General features: G+C 43.5%; 2 protein-coding genes across 10 annotated transcripts in view; both read right to left on the bottom strand.

Annotated features, from left to right (window-relative positions):
- FNIP1 (folliculin interacting protein 1) overlaps positions 1–1,563 on the bottom strand; it is a 73,460-nt gene extending 71,897 nt beyond the window's left edge. For 4 of the 8 annotated variants that reach the window (XR_011143996.1, XR_011143995.1, XM_068960006.1 and 1 more), the window contains exon 1: positions 1,325–1,539. Coding sequence is in view for 4 of the 8 variants with exons in the window: in XM_068960006.1 (XP_068816107.1) it covers positions 1,325–1,413 (89 nt within the window). In the remaining 4 variants the exon portion in view is untranslated. Of the gene's footprint in view, positions 1–1,324 lie in introns of all 8 variants that reach the window. The other 4 variants (XM_068960015.1, XM_068960017.1, XM_068960007.1 and 1 more) reach the window with 3 other exon arrangements.
- Positions 1,564–6,018: 4,455 nt separating this feature from the next.
- On the bottom strand, positions 6,019–18,665 carry MEIKIN (meiotic kinetochore factor). 2 transcript variants are annotated; one of them, XM_068959974.1, is made up of 14 exons: positions 18,458–18,647; positions 16,938–17,025; positions 16,624–16,702; positions 15,498–15,558; positions 13,943–14,089; positions 13,429–13,548; positions 13,153–13,192; positions 11,801–11,862; positions 10,908–11,002; positions 10,391–10,567; positions 9,961–10,044; positions 9,099–9,248; positions 8,671–8,794; positions 6,019–6,270 (listed from the first exon to the last, which is right to left on the bottom strand). In XM_068959974.1, the coding sequence occupies exons 1-14, from the start codon at positions 18,645–18,647 to the stop codon at positions 6,224–6,226; spliced, it is 1,464 nt and encodes a 487-aa protein (XP_068816075.1). In that variant the 3' UTR covers positions 6,019–6,223. The 2 variants fall into 2 exon arrangements, with proteins under 2 accessions (XP_068816075.1, XP_068816076.1); XM_068959975.1 differs by lacking the exon at positions 9,099–9,248 and having other exon boundaries at positions 18,458–18,665.
- Positions 18,666–19,522: the final 857 nt, after the last annotated feature.

Below are 19,522 nucleotides of genomic sequence, written 5' to 3'. Positions count from 1 at the left end.
GACACTACCTTAGAAGCATTTCAAGAAGTGCGTATCTCTTGCTAACGAAGCATGGGAGGTTTTTCTGTTTTTTGGGGGTTTTGTTTTGCACTTAAGGTGCAATCTTCGCATGATTTTTCAGGTTACCTTTACACCGCTCCAGCCGACGACAGAAGTGCTGTTCAGCATCTAGATAACTATCGTACAGCCACAAAAACTACCCGTTTCTAAGCTAACCTTTAAGCGAAGCCCTAGGCCCTGACAGAGCGGGGGCTAAGGGAAACACAGCGCAGATCCACCCACGTCCCAAGGCAGGACCCGAAGCAGCTCCCCAGGCCGGGGCGCCCCGACCTCTGGGGCGTCCCGTCCCCTACGCCACCAACGCTCCCACCTTGGCGACGGGGCCGGCGCAGACCCCCCCCCCCCCGCTCCAACCCACCCCTCACCCAGGCTTTTAACAGGCAGGAAAGTCCTCCGGGAGCAAACAATATACAAATAAATAAAAGGCTCCCCCTTTTTCTGCCTGCCAACGTTGTGCTTGGCCCCTTTCGGGGGATCCAAGGCTTGTCGTGGTTATATCACGACGAATTTCACGAGTAACCCTACGCCTCTCTTGGCGGCTGCGAAAATTTCGCATTTTTCGCCTCTTCCCCCTATGCCCCCCCCCTTCCCCGCACGTTTTTACGGCTGCTCCCGCCTGCCTCTGCCAAGCGGAACGGCGTCTCTCCCGCCTCAGCCCCCGGGCCGCCCCGCGCATCGCGGCTGCACCGGGGTGGGGGGGGCAGCGGAGGGCCCCCCCCCCCTCGGGGCGCCGCTGCCCCTCGGCACCGGGCAAAACCGGCGGGGAGACGGCGGGGGAGCGGGACGGCGGCGCGGGGGAGCCCTCCGCTGAGGAGGCCGCCGCGGGGGGAGCCGTGAGGAGACGCCGCGCGGGGGGGGGGGGGGGGGAAGAGCCGTGAGGAGACGCCGCGCGGGGGGGGGGGGGGAAGAGCCGTGAGGAGACGCCGCGCGGGGGGGGGGGGGGGAAGAGCCGTGAGGAGACGCCGCGCGCGGCGGGGGGGGGGGGGGGGGGGGGGGAAGAGCCGTGAGGAGACGCCGCGCGCGGCGGGGGGAGGAAGCGCCGTGAGGGGGCAGCGCGCTGTGAGGAGGCGGCGCCGTCGTGAGGGGGCAGCGCGGCGACCGCCACAGCGGCCCGGGGCTCCCGGTCGCCCCGGAGCGGGGCGCTTGCGGAGGGGCGAAGCCGGGGGAGGGGGGCGCCGGCCTCCCGCCGTGGCCCCTTCGGGAAGTCGGCGGCAGAAGTTGGGGGGGGGGGGCGGCGGCGAAGGGGGCGGCCCCGCCCGCTCACCTGAAGACGCAGTCGTCCCGGGAGTCCCTGGCGGGCGAGATGAGCCCGTGCTTCTTGTTGAAGAGCTTCTGGAAGAGGGTGGGCGGCATGGTGGGGCGCCGCCGCCGCCGCTGGCCCCCGCCGCCGAGGCGCTGGGCTCCGCGCAGCGCCGTCCCCTCGCAGCGGCTAGTTCCGCCAGCCCGACTCCATTCGGTGTCACAGTCATATGACAGAAATTAGTCACTCGGCGCTGCCAGAAGGGGCGGGCCGGCGCGGCCGGGCCGGGCGGGGCGCTGCGCTGCGCGGGCCGCTGAGTGGCTGCGGCGCCGGCCCCGCCGGGGGGGGGAAGACGCGGAGCCCGCCGCCCCCCGACACGGCCACCCGCCCGCCAGCCTTAGTTTCCTTTCTCCCGGGGGAATTAAGAGCAGGGCAAGATGGGCAAAAAGGTCACGCTGCCGCCGCTCGCTCCTTGGCGCTGTAACTAACGCTTCGGCAGCTTTCACCTGCTGCTAACTGCAGCCTCGCCCGTAACCGTTTCTGCCCCAGACCCAGGAAATCCCGCTCCGGGCCCCTGTCCGCTGCCCTAGTCCCTGCCCCGGTGGCTCCGAGGGAGCCTCCCCCAGCCTCAGAGCGAAAGCCGAGGCGGCCCAGCTCGGACGCAACGCCCCGAGGCGGCCCTCCTTGCCGCCGCCCCGCTTGAAACTTCCCTCTGCCCCCCGGCATGCCCGGCCCCTGAGGCCAGAAGAAACAGAGAAGCAAGACGTACCCCCCCCCCCAGGACCCCCCCAAAAACAAAACACGGAACAACGTTGCTCTATTTTATAAAAAAAATGAAAAGGATCCACAGGTTCTGCAGAACGGTGTAGTAGTAAAATACTTAAAGAAATGAAATACTAGTTATAGCTACCATTCTCCCTCACTGTCTCTGAGACAAGGCACTATGCAGACAGAACGCTACTAGAAAGTTAGTTTTTAATTCATTTGACTAAATAAAAGTGAAGTCACTCAACTGCTTTCTCTGGAAAATGGGATTAAACTAAATTAAATTAATTTAAACTAGTTTAAGTAGATTCTTTTAAGAGGGATAATTTAGCATGTGTAACACATTTTATATATTATTTTATGTCATTTTAGATATATATATAAAAAAATAAAATTATACTTCACAATCAGCCAGCTGTAAGAACTTCTGTTTTGCAGCCATTAAAAGTTGAAGATAATTATGACAGAAAATAGGAATCAAAGTCCAGATGCATCTTTTTCCCTTGTTCTCTATGGAGGATAGGCCTGCCTGCTGTGGATAGATCTTTATGGATCAATCCTTTCACCAAGTAAAAGCTAGCTAGCTTCAAGGTGGGCATAAAAGTACAGTTTCAAATTTAAAAACAAACAAACAAAAAAAACCCGCATACTCATAAAACTGGGAATCCTACCAAATAGTAGAATTTTGGCCAGAAAATACAATTTCATAGTTGCAGTTTATAGTACTGAAGAAGATTTAGCCATCTCAAGTACATTAAAATTCAAGTTGATAGAGTCCACTTAAAACTGAATATTAATCTGCTCCAAAGCTCCTAATTTAAACAGCAAGTGCTTCTTATAGGCTTGATTAAGCTATCTTAATCAGGACAGTGGAGGGGAGGACAGACAGAGAAAAAGGGATAAATACAAATTTAATAGTCCATTTTCCTATAAAAAAAAATCTCCCTGTAGGCAAATCCTCACACCTAAGCAAAGAACGTTAATTTCTACTTATCTGTCTATTCAGTAAACATTGCCTTGGGCCCCAAACCTGTACTTTCAGCCTTTAGAGATTGTGAACCAACAGATAGAGCTATTTGCATACAAGGTCTTTACACTCCAATAGCTGGTACACATACCCCTAGAGTACTCCAGTGCATGAAGCAAAACATTTCTCAGTCCCTCCAAGCCCTTTAAGATCTCCTAAAAGTACGCTTCACATAACATTTTCAGTTATTTCTGTTAACAAAAAAAACTCTTAATAGCTTTATGTACAATACATACTCTAAATATGCAACTACAATACACATTTCCTAGTGATAAAGTATTAACACAGTTCTTGCATAGACTGGCTCATTTTAAGTGATTCCATTCAAATCATTAAGACTTCGTCATGTCTAGATTTGTGACACATCAGCCCTATTGACACTGACCAGACTTCTCTCCTGAATCACTGCACAAATAGGCGCTTCTGTACAACCCATTAAATGGCTGTGACCCATAACCTTTTCCCACTAATATGGAAAAGCCAACTTCCACTTGGAGTGAAATTTTATATGTAGTCATTCTTCAGCTTCAAACATGGGGAAAATGCCTACCCTCGGAAAAAAGCAGAACAAGAGTAGATATTGTTGTGGCTTCAAAACAAATAAAATTTCCTTCCCTGGGGCGGAGAACTAGCCTGGTAATTAATTATACTTTCTCTAAGAGTCAGATAAAAGCTGAAAATAAGAAGCAGTGCTTTCATAACTGAAGGGAAGGACAAGAGAGATCGTGGCTCATGATATTTCTGTCCTCCTATACGTTCCCATCACACTGAGGAAAACAAAGTAAATCTGGGGAATTTTCAGGCTGCTACCGCCAAGGCCACGTTTACAGACTATGCCTTTTAAGTCTTGTACTCCCCAGTGAATATGTCAGTATTAGTCTGTTTCTCATACAGAAACTATGAAACAGTTTGGGGCAAAATAAGTGTTTTTTCTAGGACTCCTAGAATAAAAGAGGTATCTACTGTAAGTGTATTCTGGATCGCCCTTTAAGTGTGAAATGTTACTTGAATAGTCATTGTAATCACAATTTCTTAGATACACAGCTTTAAGCAAAATTAAAAGTTAAGTCAAGGCACTAACCTCTATCACCTAGGGGCTCTAGATTCTTGCACGCTTAATTACTAGTGGCTTAGTATTTGTAGGAACAAGGATATTGGTAATTAGAAGCATTCCCAAGGGGACTCAAACGAGCTACTGGCAGAACTCACTCTACTAATGCTTAAAGGGAAAATAATTTAATGGCATCATTTTTAACCTTGAGCCATATGATATGTTTATACAATACTTGTTTATGGACTAAATCTAACAGCACATATTTGCATTTTACTCTACCCCAGAGCAATGGGAATAGGTTCAGGGTCTCAACTTTCACAGGTACTTCCAAATGTAGTCAAACTAATCAGAGTTTTGCATTTTGTTTTCTTGACATGCTCATTTTGGAAATTTGGAAATACATTCCAGGGCATGAAAATCCTAGCTCATAATATCGAGAAACAAACTCAAGCTTCAAGTGGTCTGGAAAGCAACACTATCTTTTTAAAACACGGAGAAGCTTCCTTTATTTCTAGGAGAGAATCTGAGTAAGGGTTGTTGTTAGTGAGAACATTCTAGGGATCCAAACTACTTTGGTCTGTAATATACGCAAGAGAGAAGACTATACTCTTGTCCGTGCTTTTTGTTGAGGCGTTCAGCACCCTTTTGAAGAATGACATTTATAGATTAACAACACACAGACTGAACTCGAAGCACTGGGAATCTAACCTATATGCCAAGTAGCATGAGCAATAACTTGAAAATCCAGAATGCCAATATCCAGCTCTCGAGATAGTTCAGGTACGTTAGGGGTTCCCCCGCCCCGCCCCTTTTATTCAGGTAAGGCACCTACTTGCTCTGCACAAGTCTTGAGGACACAATGACTACTCATCTTTCATTACCACATGGGCCTTCTGAGCCCTCCTCTCTGCTTATCCACAGGGCATCAAGCCAGCCTCTCTACCAAGAGGTTATATTGTATCGTAGCACAAATTAAGTGAAAAAAGGTGAGTACTTTGCCTGCAAGGCAAAGAAGATTCAATAGATAGTCACTGTTTCATTGGGGAGGTCCATCTGTACCTAAGCCTCAACTCTGCACTAGAAAATAAAGAGTTTATTAGGACTATTGATATGTGACATACATAAAGTGCAGTTCCAGGTTGTAATTTTAACAGAAACTTAAGCCAAAAGCATGAAGAGCTGCATCATGTTACTTTAGTGAGACATGCATTCTCTACTTGAAGTTTAAAAAAAAGGAAGTTGAAGGTAGCAGGAGGCAAGAAATGATGGGAAGTTAAAGATGACTGAAACAAGTACCCCAATAGCAGGGATTCTGGGGGTGCCTGAACACACGTGGGCTGAAGGAGAACCGTGTGGAAATAGGTGGGATTACAGAATAACCGAGATGAAATGGAAAGACAGTGATTGGGCACTGTATATGATGCTAGTGCTGATCATAAGATAGCTGTATTGGGATGATGGTAGGGTAAAGATCCAGCTTCATGATTATAAATCATTTTGCATTAGAATAAACAAAGTCTTGTATCCCCCAAGTTCTGCAGACCTAAGCATGCAAGTAGTTTAATGGTAACTTAACATCCTGTATTGACTTCTGAGGCACTGGGAGTATATAAATGCTTTACGTTTACGTTTTCAGGACATACAGTTGTTACCTTTATGAATAATGTTAACACTTCGCTCAAGTAGAGGTCACATCTCTAAATGCTTATACCAGAAAAGAAATCTAGAAGTCTTAGTACAGAAAGTGCCAAAAACAATTCCATCAACACAATCTGGTCTGCTGCCCTTGAGTCACACTTTCTAAAAAATAAATATAAATGAACTAAAGAAGCATCTTTATGAAGTACTTATAGAATAATACCCAAAATAAGAACTAGTTGCTGGTACAAAAATTTTAATATTAAAGTGCTCAAGAAAAGCATTTACAGGCTTACTACAAAGCATTATACTAAGTTTCAGCCAGTGTATAAGCCAAAAAAATTCAGCTAGTAATTCTGCTTATTGTCCTCATCTCACCTCCCTGCCACAGAAGCAAGACTTTTTTTCTTCCGTTGACTCGTGCTGAACACCAGATCTCTCATCTATGTTTATTGTAGACCCAATTTTTGGTACTTGTAATAGTATCTGGAGGGGAAAAAAGTGATAGGTTAAATATTACCAATAAAATGGTACATTCTCAAGTGTGAGAGAAAGCTCATTAATCTGACAAGCTGTTTAGATGTTTAGGAGAAATCCATGTTATCATTTGTTTGGAAGAATCTGGATCTTGTTAGGTGAGTTGCTAGCGAGAAGAAAAAACACAGTAGTTTTGAGTTTGTTTACATTCCTAATGAAAAAGAATATCAACTGTAAGATTCCTTGAGCAGAGATAGACACATCCAGCATACAAAAAAAAAACCTCCCCTTTAGGGAGTCTTAGTTAATTCCAGATTCCCAGGCTCCCCCAGAGACCTAGTAATAAAAACACAAATTTTTGTTCTGACAACAATACTTGCCGATTTCTGAGTTTCACTCACTTATCAAATATGACCTACGTTCTGTATTACGCCAATTCTCTTGGCCACAAGACCTAACATCCTTATCACACTGAGTTCTTCTACACAGAAGCATCAGATGTTTGTCACTAGTTAACACATACACACACTTAAGACCACTTCCCTGCGCTCTAGAAGCTGTACGTACTCAATCTGTGAAACTATATGAGAATATCTGGATCTAGGAGCCTACAGTTTCACTGAAAGCTGTTTGTATATTCAGTATTTTTGAAACCTCTTATGCCGATATCTCTCTATTAAAGTAGCGTAAGTGACCACGGAATATAACTTGCAGAGCGTTTGCAGACGTTGTCCGCAAAGAACTAATTTAGGAAGACATACGCCATCCAGTGGCACACTGAGAAACTTCAGGAGAGCTTGAAAAGGAAAGGGTATTTTACCTCCTCTCTTTATGACAATAATCAGTTTTGTATCTAGTTCTCGTTTTTATGTTTAACAGAGAGCTAGGAAGTGAAGAAAGGAGCTCCCCCTATGTTACTTAAGAGTCTCAGAAGAAGAAAAGAACAGAAACTTTTAGAGAGATGCTGACAATCTTTAAAGAAAAAGATAACCTATCACACGAACTACTTTCAGAGAAAAAATTCTAGGTAATACAGAGTTCAGTTCAACTGAGAAAGGTGCAAGAAATACCAGTGGTTGACAGCTGAAGTCTGACATATTCACCATAGAAATCAGGCATAGGCTAATAATTTACTCAACAAGCTGGTCTCTTTTCTAGGGAGTCTTCATACCAGCACTGAGGCTAGAAGGTGTATTTAAGGAGTAACTTGAAGAGGTCTGTCTATTCCAAGAGTTACCTAGTAACACCTTCTGGCCTTAATCATCTAGCCTATGAAATGGCAAACAGAGATCTGAATAAACTGCAGCTTAATCAAAAATATATTTAAAAAAATGTAAAAAGTAACCTGCAGGTGTGCAGCACAACCTTTGTGGTTCTAGAAATTTAATCACACCTTGTAGACAGATGAAGCAAAATAGTTTTTCCTAAATAGCCTAGGGACAGAGTCTTTCTGCAGGAATCTCTCTGGTCTCTCCAGAAGTCTATATCTTAGTTTAAATTAAGTAGTAGCTTACAAATACTGAAGTACAAAGCTTGAATTTTCTTCAGTGATTCACCCTTAATTCAATTTGCACTGTACCTAAAACAGTAACATAACCCTCAGCGCCTCTTCCGTGACCTAGAATCCCATTTTGCCAAGTTCTGTGCAGGCAAGCATTTTATAGTAAATGTCATGTGTTACAAGCAAACACTCCACAGAGGTTTTTCAGTATCTTGTGTAACAACACTGACACTGCAGCTAACATTAGGGGCAGGAAAGACAGTAGTTTGAACAGAAATAGTTCAGCAGACAACTAAATGCATCAGCCAGCTGTTACCTTAACAATGCCAACCAAAAGTGACTTCTATGATAGTGAAACAGGAACATAGCTGGCACCTGAACTCCTTTATAAAGCCTTTAAGTATTTAGCAAAACAGGTTATGTTCTTATTGGCTGGGCAGCAGGAGATGAAGTTTCAGGTGCTTAAAGACAAGGTAAACAGATAACCAAGATGGGTAGGAAGTCATTGGCTTGCAAAGGCAAAAGATCTTATTTTAATATCATCTTCCTGTCCATAATGGGACATTTACAGGCCAGTCAGGGAAACAGATTTGTCTAACTACACTCAGATCCAGGCATATGGACAGTTTTGTGAATTCTTCCTCTGATATACCACTGACACACATGTAGCCTTTACACTCCTAAGACTGTATGATTTCACATGTTAAAGATCCTTAGGAGAGAAAACATTAGTGTAGTTTATTAGTGAAGTACTGCTGCCCAGTAGCAGGCAAATTAAAGTTTTCAGGGTGTTATACTCTTTCACCTAGTGATTTTTGCAAATATTTAGACTTAAAAAAAAAAAAATCCTTACGCACTCAAATAGCCAGTTACCATCTGCACAGTGGACCACTTCTATATTCCATTACCTTCAGGCACTCCTTTGGGAAGGCAGAATACATTTCTGTTAACTGGAATTTGGTGAAGCCTGGAAGACTTCTGACCTGGCGAAGTTCTAACAATGGAGCACATTTCTTCTCTGTTATACGGAGGCTGAAAAGATTAATGACATTTGATTCCCACAACTATTTACACTGAAGACAGTCTTCTAGCTTTTTTCTAGGGAAATGCAAAAAAAAACTGGAAAAAAGAGATGACATGCAGATTTCAAGGGGTGTCCTTAAAAAATATTTAAGACTATTCACGTACACTTCATATGCCATAAGAAAGGGTGATAGAAAGCTTCAAAGCTTACATGTTCTCTTCAGCTGTGTGCAATGCTGTAAGGTTTTAATACGCTGTACTCTACGAACTAGCATGGCAAAACTGGATTTAAAGAGTGCAATAAAATTAGAACCTGAAAAATATTCTTTTCTTCTGGTCTTTGAGGAATAATTTCTGAGCTCAGAGAGGCAGGAACAATTTCTTCTGAATTTACATATGGACCTGTTGTATTCAGGAATAAGTCTTCCCCAGGCGAGGCTCTGCACACTGGTGACAAGCTAAGCTACAGTTCCATCAAAATATAAAACACACAGCAATAACTGCCCAATTAACAGACAATAACTCAAATTGGCTAACATTTGTTGGCTCATACAACAGATGTTCTATTGCTTCAAAAATATGACTTAGGACTTCAGTCTCCTAATCCTTAATGATTATTATCTTTCGCCTCCAGCAAGACCCTGATGTTTTTCATTTGTTAATCTAGCATTCATAAATTCAAATTTGTTTGCAGTAATATATTGAGTTTTACAACACTAGGAAAACCCATATGTTTTCCCTCCAAATAAACTGGTGCTAAATTAAGCAATCTTTGCATTGAAGTAGTTTCCCTTTTCTCCAAAACTGTACAGTTTACAGAGCCTGTTAGGAACCATGGCATGAAAGTGACAGAGATGTCACTTCTATTGCAGCATGGAAAGAAATGGTAGTACTGACAAAGAATTCAAACTGGCATTTATCAGTTTATCTGGAATGACAATGTAATGGAAGTAAAGTTAGTAGGTGCTTTTTTTTCCCCCCTGATCACAAGTAGTTTTAAAAACACAAAATCCATACTTTTTTTTTTTTTTTTTTAACTGCCCAGTTGATTGAATTTAACATATTACTTGCTTCACAATTGTATTATAATACAGGTATAGCCAGAATTGAGATGCACCATGACGACTACTTTGTTTGGTTTTAATCATTAAAAAAGGATCAGGATAGACACTTACATCTAGCTCTGCAGGCTGAGCATAACCAGGGCTTTTTAGCAGGGCTTTGTTATTCTCCGCAATCAGCACAGTGGAACTCATTTGCTAAACGGAGACAGAGAATTTAACATCAGTTTCAAACTCTCCAATGTTTATTACTAATTCCTACAGTATTCCCGTAGTACAGAATATTGCTTATAAGAGCTCTATTACAAATTATAATTAGTACCTAGGGTGGAAGTACTGAATTCCAGTATGTTTACTTCGTCTCACGTTTCAGAATTAAGATAAAGAATCAATCTTTTATAGCACAGAAAAGCTATTTCAGGTCACCATTATAACTAGACTTCCTAATATTTCTCATATTTAATTGCACCTTCTGTCATCAGTCAAAATTCTTACTTCAATTCTATGCCTTTGTTAACCAGCAGAGCACAGTGGAAATTCTTACCATAGCATCTGGCTGTTTGGATGGCAGTACTTGTGCCGTCAACTCCACTGATTTGGCTGAAGTGCTTTCTGGGGCAGATTCAAGCTGACTGAATGATGACACACCTTCTAAAGGACTCGAGAATTTAGCTTTTTTCTTGCACTCCAGCTTCTTGGGTTTAGCGGTTTGATTGTCAGGCTAAAGCGCGAAACAATTACACTTCACGTTATAAAGTGAGCCTTTACAATCATACTAACAAAGAGATGCTGTCAGACTAAGATCTATGCAATTGGTTTGGTACCACTAAAATAATTAGTTTGAAAGATACTGAGCTTATGGGGTATCCATGACTATTACTGCTATCCAGAGCCATGACCAAGTTATGTCTGCAGTCTCTTTACCACTGTCTGCAGACACCTCTTTCAAGCAAAAGAAACAGCATCTACACTCTCAGGTGCAGGCTTTCAACTGTATGAAGATGCAGCAAATCACTTCTGTTTCAACCTAGTTGTTACATTACTTATTAAAAATCTTTTACCTTTCTTTCCGGTCCTTTCGGTGAAGAACAGCGCATACCGGTTTTTAGGCCTGGAGTTCTCTCTCTTGCAGCTGTAATTTTACAGACTTGTTTCCCTGTGATAAATTTCCAGTAAATTAATTAACTTTAAGACAAAGACCACAGCTACTCTCCAACCCATGTCTTACAGGATCGTACAGGTTTTCAAAATGATCGTTCCAAAGCCACCCATATAAACACTTCCTCCCTTCAACACATGTAGCATTCCTCATCTCCCTCCTTCCCAACAGGGCAGCTTTATTCCTCTCCCTTTCCTCGAGGAAACATGGTTGCTTATTAATCTTATGCTCACCTGGTTATTTACTACTAAACACACATACTGTGGGAGCAGAGGAATTACATAACCACAGCAGCCTTTGCCAGTGGCAACTTCTGCTGCTATTACAGTCCAAATTTAGCAGGGGAAAATCATGTGGTACCTGGGCCACAGCCAGAACTGCATCAGTCGCAGTTCAGAACTGCGTCTTGCACGAGAGACTTGTGAGAGTACTTGTGAAGGCTGATAGGAACTACGCAAAAGTAAGCAGCATGACTCAAAAAGTTCCATTCCTGGATAAGTTAAATAAGAAAAGCTAACTGTGTTTTCACTGAGCATCACTTGTGATTACACTGAATAACGCAGTTTGTGGTTTGTATCTTCTCCTAAAGAGTTAGGAGCTGTTATGGCTAAACCAAGTCTTATTTAGAGGATAGATCTTAGATTCACACTTCCTTTCTAGACACGGTTGAGCTTAGCCTATGCTGGGGGCGGGGGGGGAAATGGCCAAGTGGAAGTCTGGGTCTGTTATTTTTCCATCGTTTAAATTTCGTTAGAAAATTCTGTTATCATACAACTGTTTTAGGACACGTTTTACCTGCTAGAGTAGTTGAAACATTTAATTCTGAAGAACTGTAATTGCATTTTGATGGCTTATTTCTAGGGAAGGAGAAAAAAATAAAAAGAACTTTGAATGAAGATTGTTAAAATTAAGAAAAACAACATATAACAAAATCATATAAGAATTACAGACCGAATGAAAAGGAATAAAGCTTATACTTAAAAAAACACTTATTTAGCTTAGTCAATCACACTTCACAGTTTTTTTGAAAGTTTATCATCAAGTCACATCACTTACTCTGAAGATATGTGGAACTGAAAAGCTACAGAAGACAGCCACTAAAGTAAAATACGCTGCACTGAAATATACGAGGACACAATATATTTAAGGAGGATGCAGGGGAAACAGTTTAGGATCACAGAAAAATTCAGAATGAATTTTGTAGAGATCCATGACATAGTAAGATGGTTATGAATGATGTATTAATGGAAATGCCTAAGACTGGAAGAAGCAGCAGAACAAGGGTTAAAAGAGAGGACACTGTTCCTAGGATTAAGTCTGAGAAATGTGTGCGTTTATGTCAGGACCAAAAGACTTGCATTGTGACAAGACCAGGTGAATAGAAGACTCAGCAGTGGAAGACCCAGCATTCTGATAAAACCACAACATGGATGACTTGTCAACAGAAAACCCTGCATCCTAATACCAGGAGGATGGCAACAAGGTTGCCACAGATCACATATAGCATTCCTCTTCCTGTTAGCCCATCCAGAAAACGGACATGTATTCCAAACAAGAAAAAGACAGACAGTGGGCAGCAACGTGATCTAAGATTTATCAAGGCTGAAATCAGTATGCTTCTGAGGCGAAGGACTACCTCACAATAGCCGATGACTCCTAAAGGGTATAAAAGATCTGTCCAAAAACTGCTTTTGTCATGGCCAAACCCAGAACCCCAAAGACATGATGGGGACTTGGCAACAGGCACCTCCTGTCCTCTGTATTACACAAGCAATCCTGGACAGACCACTTGGGCACACACATCCTCATGCTTGTGAGTGAATAAAAACAGAGAGAGAACGACTGCGGGTAAAATCAACTTATTTAGAAAGTTTGTAAAGAAATATCACAATAGCACCTCCCCCTTCCCTAAGATCTCCCATTAAATTTTGTCACATTGATTTTCCTGCAGCTGCAAGACTGAGACAAAAGTCTGTAAGGCAAGCTCTTCCCTACTTGTCTCAATGCACTGGTTTCAGCAAAGTCAGTGGGGACATAGGTAGTTGAAACTCACCAGAAGGGTTTGCAGGATCAGAGATTTATTCATAGCAGCCAAAACATTGCTTAGAAGAGGAAAAACCTGGACATTTAGGTATGTCAAAGATTACCTTCTAGTGTATTGGTCTTGAAAATCCTCCAATACAGGTTCTAAAAAAAACATAAAAGCTAAGCTTTAAAAGAAAAAGCTAAGCAGGCCTGACAATGTTTTACTGCACACTAAATTATAAAGCATAATATTAGAAGCAAGCATGGAACAAGGAACCGTTCCCCATTACACAGAAATATCTTAAACAAAATGATTGTCAGATACTTTGCAGAGGTTCTTTGCACTACAGTGAAATATGTTCACGTATATATTTCAAAGTATTGTAGAAGAGAATTACCTAGTATTGCGGACAGATTTGAGATCTGTGGCACCTTATCTATAGTCATCGCTTTGCTGGAGTCCAGGAGAGTTGAGTTCTTATATTTGACACAGTCCTCAGGGTAAAGGTTACTTCTGTCTGGACACAGAAGAGTTATTCAAGTTTTGACCAAACTGACAGCAATCACGTTTGCAAGACAAACTTTAAAACAGAGTGAAAGCATTGCCCCGTCCAAAGAGTTGCAGAAAAGTTTGGGAGGAACAGATGGCTGAAAACAGACCAGCTGGTCACCTCCAATGAACAGTTTGTGTCAACTGGGAGATTTTACAGTATGATTCAAATCACACCAGGAACTGATTCACTCTGGACTGGAGAACCAGATACAGATTCCATGTTAAGCACAGCTTGGCTGAAGGCAAAGATCTGACCTCATGAGTCAAGCCAACAGGGGCCATTAGTCTTCCTATTGTACATAGTCCCACTAACATTTTTAATTCAAACAGAGCTAAAAAGAGAGAGAGAGAGATCTCACCTGAATCATCTTCATGTCTGAAGGTTTCAGGGGATGAGCAATTGTTCATGCTGTCATTAGAGCCTGCGTTATAGTCTGCAGTGGAATCTACATCTAAACACTCTAGTAGAAAAGTTGAAACACCTGTGGGAAGAGTCAATCCTGTACCTACAAAAAGAAGCAAAAAACAGAGTCTACCAAACAAACAAACAAACTTGTACAAGCCACAGTGATTTCCTTACCAGCGGGTCTAAGTTCTACTTCTGTGATGAGCTAATTATTGTCAATTCAGTATCTTACACTAATTTATAATACACTTAAAACCCAAAGGGGCGTCTTGAAGTCTGATTTACACCACAATAAGCTAACAGGAGATATCTTCCTAGACCAAGGTGCACTAACATGCCTGACAGGTTTTGCATCTGCTAAGGTGATTCTCAGCTAGGTTTGTTGTCCGGAAGGTCTAACTATTTATAAGCAAGCTTTTTAAAAGAGCAAGTTTTAGAAAACACAAGACCCCATCTTAACAAATAGGTCTGTGAACAATAAAACCAAGATGATGTGGTTTCCAACAGATTGGACTCAAGGCTCTCAGATCTGTTATGGGATGTACTCATCTTGCAGCCTTCCCCTCGGTACAGGTTATTAAGAGTCTCTTTCTTCTAATGAAGAAGCTAGCCAGTTCTCTCAACAGATTTTCAAATACTCACACATTGCCACGGAAGTTTGAGCTCAGAAACTTCTTTTAATTACTAGAAGTGCTCTAGGCAAACAAAAGTTCCAACCCTTAAATGTAGGGTAATAACCACCTGCTTGGAATTATTTCCTATGTTCTTTGGGCTGCCTAGCTGTCAATTCACTAAGTTTACTGAACAGTATTTTCCATTTCAAAGCTGTAATTCATAATTCTGGAAGTGTCTCCAAAAATAACTGCTGTATAAGGCACTGATTATACCAGAACTAAAAATAGAGTTTTCCCTGGAAAGGTCAATAACAGAAAATAAAGATCAAGTAGCACTCTATACCTTCTACCAATAAATAACACTACAAGATTACATTCTTACATGAATAACTCTAGAAAATAAACACAAAGAAGTAGAATACTAATCCTGTTAAGAGCTAAGTAAAAGCAAGATGAGTTACTTCTCAAAGGTACTTTCTAAAAGCAGAGTATGCACTGTGCACATGCTAGAATATGAGGCAAATCCAATCAGAGGTCTCACAACCTGTACTTTCTGATAACATGGCAGTCCAAATCAGTACAACAGCGCACAAGTTACAGTTTCACTGCAAGACCAGTACTTTTCACAGAATCACAGAATCGTTTAGGTTGGAAGGGACCTCTGGAGATCATCTGGTCCAACCTCCCCGCCCAAGCAGGGTCACCTAGAGCATATTGCCCAGGATCACATCCAGACGGCTTTTGAATATCTCCAGCGAAGGAGACTCCACCACCTCTCTGGGCAACCTGTTCCAATGCTCTGTCACCCTCACAGTGAAGAAGTTTTTTCTCAGGTTCAGAACTGTCATTAAAATTACAGTACTGTCATTAAAATTCATTTCAAGTTATACTCACTTGAAGTCACTTCAGCGTTTTTCAAACTTTCTTTACTTTCAAAGTTGATTACTGAAGATTCCTAGAATTAAATGTCAGATACAAACAACTTAAGGAAATTGGACCTAGGTAAAGAAATGCAGTTACTCTACTAGACCCTCAGAAACTGACTGTTGTGTACTTCATCACTTAAATTTGCTATTCACAGCGTAATTCACACCACTGTTTTTCACGCATCATTAACAAATCTGCAATCTGACTTAAGAGTTCCACAATTCATAATGAATACCCATTGATTTGATCCTAGTCTTTGCTGGATGAGACGTCCAGCGAAGGCATACTGACATCAAGAGAAGTTATACATAAGACAGCGGTCCAGTAATGCCTCTCCCCATCTTTTGTTTGATTTTCAGTTAGAAGCACAATTCATGCTGCTCACTTTCAAAAGCCCAGAGCATTCCTATAAGAACAAACAACTTTATGTGTTTTAGGTATTATACACTATGAAACTAAAGTGTTTCCAGAAAATATGCATATTTGGTAGAGTCTAAATAAGAATTAATATTTTAAAGAAAAACAGTTTCACAGCAATTTCACTCAAGTCTGCTGCTGTATCAACTTCTAGTTCAAACATATCCAATGAACTATTTTCTTGCAGTTGCAGCACTTCCATACAACTCTTCTGCTCAGTCATCTCAAAAAAAACTTTGTTACAACCGTACAAATACAAGGAACAGCACAACAGTGACTTGCCAAAGACTAAACTGTAAGCCTGTGTCTGAACTAGAATTAAGCAACTCTCTGGAATCAGTCTAATGAGCTATATACCGCACAACTGCTAAGGCCTTTCTTCATTAAGGGTAATTAGTATTGATGCACACTAGCACACTACCAATAGCTTCCATATCTTTTATTTTGGCCAAAAACATGGGTGAAAAAAGCATCAAACTACAGGATCAAGTTCAGCCTGAAAAAAATACATATATATATATATATATATACACACACACACATATATATCTCCATGTGTAGCTCACAGGAGATTCTACTTGAGTAGAAAAAGAATTTAACATGTCACTGGCATCCGTTTCTTGATTTATCCCTCCCCCCAACTATTAGCAGAAAAAGAATGAAATAACATTGTAACCTTCAGCAGTACAGTGCTTTCTCCTATTTTCTCTTCAGTTTCTTCTATGTTGGTCACCTCTTTGACATTCACTAGAGTGCTGCAGTTGAAAGAACAGAACGGACCTAAGCTCGATATATAGAGCTACATCATTCTATAGGAAGCCAAAAAAAATTACCCAAGTTATGTTTATGAGATGCCAACAAATTGTCTGACAAACATCAGTTTACTAGGAATTCAGACTATATATCCCCAAGAGACATCTCATGCAGGCAAAATGATGTTAAGCACTAGCTAGTATTAGTAATGGTGTATTTGAACATGTTGTAACAGACCTTTGATTGGATGAATGGCTCACTTGGGTCACTTCAAGTTTTTCTTTAATTTTTGGTAAGGCTTTCACACTGGATTTTCCCTTCAGGCCTAGAGAAGAGTGAGCATTTAGTTAAGTAACTTTAGTTTTAATGCCAGAATTTAGATTATTATTTCTCACAGGGCACCTTTAACTGTTCCCTCTCCTTCATGCCCATAACTTTGACCCTTATACTACAAGTATCCTAAGTGAATCTGGCTTGTTATTTCTACTGAGCTTCATTTATCAAAAGAGCAACAAGGACAAACAATAGGAGACTCTGAGAAATACTTCAGGTGTTTTAGAAATCTATCGATTAAAAGGAAGACCACCTTGGAAGTGACCTTCATTATATCAAGGCTCAAAGATGTTTAATTCCATTTCAAAGGAAGTCTGTCTGTAGCATCACAAGCATTTCTACATAGATTGGTCATCATTGCACGTCATCTCAAGCGTGAGATCACTGGACACTGCATGAGCAGGAATCATTCCCTTCCCCTCTTTCTTCCAAGACATATCTAAGTATAAAGAGGAAACAGACCTCAACGGCTGCTAGTTGGACCTGGTCTGCTATGCAAGAGTACTAACACCTACAAGTAAGAGCAGGCACCAGCAGAGCAGGACCAAGACAGAAACCAACCTTTACTGTACATTATAATACTATTTTAAAGTCCCACCTTTAGGGGACAGAAACATCTCACACTGATCTTCCCCGTTTACCATACCAAGTTACACCACTAGTGTCAGCCCTCACTTTAGGGCCATACCTCCTCCTCGGACCCTCACTTTTGTTGTTGTGGTTGTTTTCCCCCTTCCAAGCTTCCAGTTCTTGATTGAGATTTGCTAAATTATATTGAGCAATAAGAATGACTGGTCCTTTCGTGGAATAACTTTAAACAAAGATTTTTTAAAAAGGCTGGCTAGGGTTTTCCCGTGTCTTTTCTGAAGGGATTGATTAGCCAGTTAAAAAAAAAGAGGGTGGAAACCCCTGTTTATGACTAAGGGCTAAGAAGAAATGACCCCCCCCAGATGCCAGCTCAGCTGCCTCCTCTCTGCACCTCACAGGAGACCTGGCTAATAACAAACTGCTTTAAAACCTCAGGCAGGTTCAGCTTAGCCTGAACGCAAGAGGCGAATAAAAGACGAGCCGATACACAACTGTGGGAGCCCACAACGCTTAGACAATAATTTGACATCCTTCTCCCGAGCATTAAGGATTTGGAGCAGCATCCTTACTGTCACGTCCCAAGCTGTCACGAAAGCAAAGTACGTGAATGATAAAGAAACACTGGACAACCCGTGGCACAACACCCTCTGCACAAGCGCTGCCGGCCCTGCAGAGCCGGCTGCTGCCTCTACCCGACCCTCTCCACGCACGACATGACACGCGCCACGTTTGGGGGCTTTCGCCCCTCAAACACCTCCCCGCCGCTGCCGCCCCGGGGCAGCCCGACCCAGGAGCACCGGAGCTACCAGGCGGCAGGGGCAAGGACGAGCGCTTACTGCTCGGCTCCAGCCCCGCCGGGCCGGCGCTCCCGAAGAGGCGTCGCCGGCAGGGCCGGAGGGCGCCGGCCGCGCTGCCCGCCCTGCTCCGGGCGGCGGCGGCGGCCCCCCCCGGTAACGGGGAAGAGCAGCGCTTCTTCCGCGGCGCCTTTCTGCCGCGGGCGTAGGGAGGGCATTTGGGCCGCTCCATAGCGGGCCGCCGCCCCGCCCCGCCGCCGCCGCCCCTGAGGGCGCAGACGACGAGGCAGCTTACAGCGGGAAGGCGCCGCGCTAACGCGCCGCCTCCTCCCGCCCTCTCGGCCGGCCCCAACCGCCGCGCCGCGCCGTTGGGGCCGGCCGAGAGGGCGGGAAAGGGGCCGCCCGCTCGGGCAGCCCCGCCCCCGGCAGCCCCGCCCCTGGCAGCCGCTCGCGCGCCGCCGCCTCAGCGCTGCCCTGAGGCGGCGCTGGCGACCGTTGTCCCGCCCTGTTGTCCCGCGTCCTGTCGCGTCGCGTCCCGCGGCCCCGCGCGCTCCCTGAGGAGAAAAACGTGTGTCCGCAGGCGGCCAAAGCCGGGGCCGGCTCGGGGAGGGCGGTGGGGCCGGGAGGCTCGCAAAAGTCGGCTGCCGGCGCCGGGTCCTCCCCCACCCCCCCTTAACCGTTATATCGATAAACACTTGAAGAGTTTTATGCCGAAAGAGCGTAATATCGGTACAGGGCTAACCAGCATCGACCCCGAACAGCTCAGGGAAAGGCCAAGGAGAAAAAAAAAAAGCCAAGGAAAAAAAAGGACATTTCGAAAATGACGCAGGCCGCTTCAGTAACAACCGTTTTCAGAGGTTTCTGAGGAAAAATGCGTGACCAGGCAGCGTTATCATGTCCCGCGAATGATCCTGCCTTGTCCCTCTCCTCCCTGGGGGCTCTGCCGGCGTGCGCTGGGTGTTGCTGTTCGGTTTCGCTCTTTTTACCTAATAAATACATACGCATACATATGGTTTTATAATCCGACTTGCACTCAGAACAGTGTACGTTACATTCCTTTTATCATCAGACCTTGTTAGTCCCTCAGCTTACGTTCCTAGAGGTGAA

This window comes from Struthio camelus, chromosome 13 (assembly GCF_040807025.1).
Source record: "Struthio camelus isolate bStrCam1 chromosome 13, bStrCam1.hap1, whole genome shotgun sequence".
Classification (NCBI taxonomy): Eukaryota; Metazoa; Chordata; class Aves; order Struthioniformes; family Struthionidae; genus Struthio; species Struthio camelus.
This window is presented reverse-complemented; position numbering and strand designations above follow the sequence as displayed.

Coding starts and splice junctions, on each gene's coding strand:
- MEIKIN (XM_068959974.1), bottom strand. CDS start 18,647: ATGGAGCGGCCCAAATGCCCTCCCTACGCCCGCGGCAGAAAGGCGCCG. Junction 13,549..13,942: donor CAGACATGAAGATGATTCAG/GTGAGATCTCTC, acceptor TTCTGTGTCCAG/ACAGAAGTAACCTTTACCCT. Junction 6,271..8,670: donor TCCCAAAGGAGTGCCTGAAG/GTAATGGAATAT, acceptor TTTCCCCTCCAG/ATACTATTACAAGTACCAAA.